Below are 7,192 nucleotides of genomic sequence, written 5' to 3'. Positions count from 1 at the left end.
ATGAAGTTCCTTTGTTAGGGAACTTTTACCCTTTAATGTGGGACTTTCTGCAATAAATTTTAATTTAATTATATCCCAATATAGATATCGAACATCGGATGAAAAATTAAAAAAGAATTGAGCAAACTTTTCACTGTTGCTGATGACCATTAATCATGAAATATAAACTTTTAAAAAAATATCTTGTATTTTCACTCGCGCACTCTCACTCGTACAAATCCATATTGCACTACGTACAGGTATAAATATATTCATTCCGTTCCTTTTAAGTAAATTAATTGTGATTTGACTCTTGGCATTTTGGCATCTATGGTCCTTCTTTGCCTTCTAAAGCTTAGCTGTATGATTATGATATTTTCAATCCAATGGATTAAAACCATTCCTTTTGAAATGGCTATCAATATATAGATAGTCACTTCTATTGTTCACTCAGGTAGCGTTTAACCGTATATTCCCAAATATGTTTTGAAAAATTTAATTTGGGTAAAATTTGATTTGAAGATGGAAATGTATTTGGACATCAGTTTTCAAAACATATTTCACCTTCCTAAAAAAAATATAAAACATGACTTATACCCACAAATTCAAAAAACCTTTTACAAATACTCAACAATACCTTCTGTCAATAACATTCATTATATTATCGCAAACCATAGTCGTGAACATAAATAAATTTGGTACAAAATTATCAGTTTTATACTGAACTACATAATACATTATCAGATGACCGAGAAGACGAAACAACATTGTTACAAAATAATAAATGGTGGGCTCTTTTATAAAATACAAAAGTTTGGGGCAATTTTTAGAAAATATAATAATTATGTTTTGGGCTAATTTGGGATTTGGGTTTTGGGAATTTACCAAAATATGGATAAAATTTATGAACAAATATGTATTTGCCAAAAACAAAAAACCAAATAAATTTTGGCAAAACTATGGCCAAATGGGTCCTAATAATATTAGAAGAAGAAAATGCATAAGAGTTATACTAAGGAAAATGATTTTCAGAATAGGATCTCGTGCATTGAAACCTAAGAGTTTGATATAGAAAATTTATAAAGAAATTATTCAATTAATCACGACTTACATAATTTATTTGTGCACCTTTATCTACTCTATCTGACTAGCTACTCAGGTTTGAATCCCGTGTAATCCACTATATATCATATAAAAATTCTAATTCTCCATAGAAATTTTCTATCAAATTCATTAAATAGATCTATATACAGCTTGGTTAACATGAATATATAAGTCATGTTATATTATTGAATAACAAGCCTTTCATTTTTTTAAACCAAGAATTTACCATTACATCAATTTTAGAAAGACGCGAAAGTCATAGGCAAATGGCCCTTAATTAAATCAAAATACAAATTTAGCTCAACATTATTAGTAGCAGTAGAACTCATATTTTTACTTATTCTCATGTCACTTATAATGTTTATTACACGTGTTAAAATAAATAGTTGCAGTATGATATATATTCATAAAAAGAATATTGAAATAGCTCTAGAATATTACTGATAGGAATAGAAAAAAAGGTAGGTGAAGAGAAAGGTACGTAGTAGTCAAAATTGGCTGGTTTGTCACGAAATCAGAAGTAACGAAACCGTCTTCTTTGTATCCACTCTGGCAGTCACAGTCAGTTTCCTACCACGTACACACCAATTCTCTATATATTCTTCCATTTACCTCCTTTTTCTCTCTTCAAACTTCAAACCATTCCAATTAAATTCATTTCATTTATCCTCTCAAACAAGTTAAATGGGCGAGGTAATTCATCAATTCCATCTTTCTTTTCCCTATTTTTAATTTATTTTTCCTAGTAGTACTTAAACTTAATTTTTCTTCTAATTTTTTGGATTTCAGAAAAAAGAAGAAACCAAAGTTAAAGGAGCAGAGAATAAGAATAAGAATGAAGGCGGAGAGAATAAGGGCGATAGCACTGCCACCATAGTGTTAAAGCTCGATTTGCATTGTGAAGGCTGTGCCAAGAAAGTCAGACGTTTCATTCGCCACACTGAAGGTAATTAATTAATATTTTTGGAAAAATGTCGATAATTACATAGGAAAATTGGTTAATTTGTCTGGTTTAGTGTTTGGTTTCACAAAATGAAGACTTTGACTTTAAGCTTCAAAATTCTAAGATTAACAACCATAATGAACTGATGAACGATAATCATGGAAATTGTGTCTGTCTTTTGACTAAATTCATTTTTTTTTAATTTATATTTATTATCATTCGGATAAAGTTGAAGACCTAGTTTCTTAAATTTGCCGGAACAATGTACTTTTCGGAATTCTCAAGGAACCATCACTGTTAGTTCCGAATTTGACAGTCAAATTCATAGGTTTCAGTAATACATCGCTATATAATATATATTATCCATGTATAACAATTATTCACTATAAAAATTAAATTTTTCTCGAAACTAATTTTTATATTATGTTATAATATATATTCTCTATAACAACACTTCGCTATAATATTCAAAAAATATTCGAACAAACGAGGTTGCTATAGAGAATTTGACTGTATATGCATAAGAAATTCTAATAAAATTATACTATATACGTTTCAAAATTGACACTTTGAGTCACGACATTTTTAAATTGATTTAATTCACTAGTATAAGGTAGAGTTTTAGTTTTGGGCTAAATGAGTTTGTATTGATCCAAATGAAGGTGTGGAAGACGTGAAATCGGACTGTGAAAATGGAAATTTGACAGTAAAAGGGAACGTGGACCCCTCATGGCTCCGGGAAAGGGTGGAAATCAAGACGAAGAAGAAGGTGGAGCTGATATCATCGCCGCCCAAAAAGGACGGCGGCAATGGCGGCGCCGGCGGAGATAAAAAATCTAATGACAAAACAGAGAAAAAGAAAGAGGAGAAGAAGGACGAGGAGAAGAAACCTAAAGAGGTAAAAACTAAAAAGCCTTGTGTAACGTAGACCTCTTCAGTTTCATTGCTAAATTAGTCCTCAAGTAATTAATGTTCTGAAATTAATTAATTCTTGGACTAGATTAATTGAATTATCACTAATTTGTTTCTTTTTATTATTTTTTTGTATGATTATTTAGCCTCAAGCAAGCACTGTGGTGTTGAAGATTCGGATGCACTGTGACGGGTGTGCACATAAAACAAAACGAATTATAAAAAAGATTAAAGGTAAGATACACTGAATCACTTTGATCAGCTTATTATGGATATTTTTTTTTTATTACGTACGTTACAATAATATATACTCCATAAAATTAGGTGCACCTTGCAACCATCTTCTCAAACTCAATTCCCAAATATTTATATTCGAATCTCAATATAATAATGATTCCCTTCTCATGCGATTATTATTATTATTATTATTATTATTATATAGTTGCATAAATGGATCTATAATTTAAAATTACGGGATTTATATTTATTATTTATTATAATTTTTTTTTAAAAACTATACATAATTTATTCATCGCGTAATTTTTTTTAGTTCAATTGAATCTGGTGCGTTCACGCTACATCCGCCCTGTTAATAGTGGTTGACTATGTGCCTTATTGTTTACCCTTTTTTTTTTGGACAGGGGTACAAGAGGTGACAATAGAATCAGAAAAAGATTTGGTCACGATAAAGGGGATAGTGGATATAAAGAAGCTAATTCCTTACTTGACGGATAAATTAAAGCAAAATGTTGAAATTGTTACACCAAAGAAAGACAATGGAGGTGTTGAAAAGAAAGACAAAGAGGGTGGCAATGACAAGAAGGAGAAAGAGAGTGGCGGTGGCAGCGGCGGCGGAGACAAGAAAGAAAAAGGTGGCCCCGACACCGAGAAAAAAGACGGCGAGTCGAAAGAGAAGAAGACAGAAGTGATCAACAAAATGGAATACTATGGTTATAATTCAAATACATATTATGCTATGCCTATGCAAAATCAAAGTCATATGAATCAAGATTATGGCTTGACGACGTACGATCCACGTTATGCTCATACAAGCTATGTGGTAGAGTATGCACACCAACCACAATATGTGCCACCACCTCCTCCCCCAACGTACTTGAACGCACCACAAATGTTCAGTGATGAAAACCCTAATGGTTGTTCCGTCATGTGAATGACGCGAACTTTTAAGTAAAGTATGGAACGAGTCTTGTCTACGAAGTAAAGCGACATTAGTGACCACATTTTACTTGTTTCTGGCGAAGCCTCTAGCTTTAAATAATAGAAATATTCTAGTTCAGCTAAATTGTATTTAAATCAAATATATAGAAGCTGAAAAAATAGATGTATGTGAAAGCGTTTATATGAGGAATTAGGGTTTCTTTTTAGGAAATTTCATTGGGTTAGTTAGAAACGGCTAAACCACCGATGGTGGATTAGTAGGTGTTTATTTAGTTATTTTGACTTGTATGTCATTATCTAGTTGGTCACTTGAAATATATTCAATTTTTTGTAAGATTTATGTAAATTTCTTCATTTTATTCGAACGAGTAAATGTATTCCTTGAAATTTTAATTGCTGTTGGTAAGACAACACTTGACGCACAAATTTCTCCAGATCAAGTTTGTGTTTATATAGACGGACTTAAAATATTTTTATCATTCTTTTCAGTCCCATCGTTCACATGACGTCAATAAAGGTTTTTCTTTATTTGTCATTTTCTTCATTTATTGATTTGATTTTTGAGACATATTTCATCTCTTCATCTCACTCATTTTTTAAATCTACACTTTTATGTCTTGCTGCCACTATTCTTCACCTTTAGGCCATCTCCAACCTTGCCCTCATTCCCCATAATAGTGGAAATATTTGGGGGAATTTAGCTCCAACTCTTCCCCATTTTTGTCCCCAAAATGAGAGATGAATAGTGTTCCCTCAAATATGTGGTACACTATTCATCTCCCTCATTACTATTCATCACTTTTTATTATTATTTTATTATTAAATCTTTTAATTTATCTCTTTATATGTACCTAATTATGTTTATATAATGTATTTATAATATTAATATTATCTTAACTTTGGTGTATAATTTTGAAAAATTAATTTTCGTGCATTTATTATTTTTATGTAGAAATGGCAATAGATGAAAATCAACGATTTCAAGAATTTTTATTTCGACATAGAAGAATTAAGGACAAAGATGCTCATTTTGCACTTCGTAATGCATTAATAGATCATTTATGGGAGAATACCAGAGGTTGAAGTTGAATATTTATCTAGTATTTCGAATGAATTTTATCGTTATGTAATATGTATTTAATTAATCTTGTATCACAATGATTTCACTTTTATTTGAATTATTAGTTAATCTATAATAATTGCTTACAAATTATATTATTTAAAATTTTATGGAATTGTTTTAATTATGGAAATTACAAATTAATAAAAATAAAAGATGGAATTTGTTTAATGGAAATTAAAAAATGAAATTAAAATGAAAGATAATAATATAATATAGAAGAGAGAGAGAAGAATATAAAAAAGTTTGGGGAAAAAATGAGGGAATGATTAGAGTAAGTTGTCCCCAAAATGAGAAAATCCCCATTTTGGGGACCAAAAATGGAATAAAGGTTGGAAATGCCCTTACGTCTTTTCGCTCTTACTGTTCTTCATCTTTATGTCCGTTCCTTTTTTTCCATATATATATATTTGTCCAATCTAAAATTGATTTGTTAGATTGGAACATAACCACATAAGGACATTAGAATATGTTAATTTCTAGTCACTTCTAATTTGTACGGCATTGGTTGGTGAATTCATCTTCAATTAGACAAAACTAAATGGAGAAGATAAGGATGGCCCTCAAATGATACCGTCAGATTGGACTTTATACCGAAAATTCCAATAAATAAATAAATTAGATGTGCTTAAATCTACCCCCAAGAATATAAATGCATGTAATGACTAATTAAGTTAATTACTAGTTTGGTCCAAGGTGTAGAGAGGCTTACTAATGGCCAAACTAACAAGTGAATGGTAGCATTAAAGTGAGATCAGATATCTGAAATTTAATTTAATTTAGAACGAAAAGATGTTAGGCGTAATCTAAATTTAGCACTATAATAGAAAATTATAATATATTTAATGTTGATTATAAAGACAGCATCAAACAGCCGAGAGGAAGAAAGGAAGGTAGTTGAATGACTTGTTAGCTTGACCTTCCAAATGCATCTGACTCAGCTCTGACTATATATGACTTGGCCATGTTTTTTGGCTTTTTTATTTCAATTTAAAATAAAAACAAAACATTTAAGTTTTACCTACTGATTTCAACAGATCATTCCTGGTTCCGCCGGTTATTAATCATTTTTAAAATAAAACTTAATTGCTATTGGTGTTTATGACTTGATTGATTGCGTAATTTTCTTTTTAACATTGTCAATAAAAAAAATATTTGGACAAAAAATCAAAGACTTCAATATGAGAATGGTATGTTGAAAATTCTCTATTTAGTGGGACTCATATATAAAATATAATTGTACGTACGGTTGTGTTAGGGATATAGTAGATATGCCCTAGATCCAATATCATATTTGATGATTTGAACATATTTTTGTGAACGTTATTTGATATAAAATATATGGCATTTGATATTCTTTTATCATTATTATTAATTATTTGATTAATTTGATAAGGTCCTTGATTAAATTTTGAGATTTGTCATCGTGATAGAGATCATGATAATGAGAGCAAAGTCTCTTACAATTTAATCTAAATTTGTTCTTGATCGTAGGATTATTAATTTGGACATTAGTAATCCGGTTAGATCAATATTTATGTGATCGTCTTTATGGGATAAAGATTAGTTGATGACCCTTCGGGTCGTCACAAGATGATGCATATAGAGATATGATCATTGAACCGACTCATTGGATAATTCCTAATGGTTAGAATTACCATAAACTGTCAATAGGATATTCTCTTGAAGAATGTGATGTAAGAATTTCCTTTGACCTGAGATCGTCATAGTAATTGACAAGTTATTTATTGTGCTTTGATACTAGACACCTATGACCCTAGGGCGATAGTTGAAAGGATATTGGGTACGGTTAACTACTTGTAGAATTAGTGATTGATCCAAGATGGAATCTGTCAACTTTTGGTAATGAGTTTAAGCTCCATGTTGTCATGAATTATAAACGACCAAACTAAGACCTTGGCCAGGGCAATTGAACGAAAGAAGAAAAGAGTTTC

General features: G+C 30.6%; 1 protein-coding gene across 1 annotated transcript; it reads left to right on the top strand.

Annotated features, from left to right (window-relative positions):
* Positions 1-1,639: 1,639 nt before the first annotated feature.
* Positions 1,640-4,451, top strand: LOC107819987 (heavy metal-associated isoprenylated plant protein 5-like). Its single transcript, XM_016646185.2, has 5 exons — positions 1,640-1,776; positions 1,873-2,029; positions 2,689-2,924; positions 3,085-3,172; positions 3,580-4,451. Exons 1-5 carry the CDS (start codon positions 1,768-1,770, stop codon positions 4,107-4,109), a joined length of 1,020 nt encoding a protein of 339 aa, XP_016501671.1. The 5' UTR covers positions 1,640-1,767; the 3' UTR covers positions 4,110-4,451.
* The last annotated feature ends 2,741 nt before the right edge of the window (positions 4,452-7,192 follow it).

This window comes from Nicotiana tabacum, chromosome 5 (genome assembly GCF_000715075.1).
Source record: "Nicotiana tabacum cultivar K326 chromosome 5, ASM71507v2, whole genome shotgun sequence".
NCBI lineage: Eukaryota > Viridiplantae > Streptophyta > Magnoliopsida > Solanales > Solanaceae > Nicotiana > Nicotiana tabacum.
Note: the sequence above shows the minus strand (reverse complement) of the source record. Positions and strands in the feature narration are given on the sequence as shown.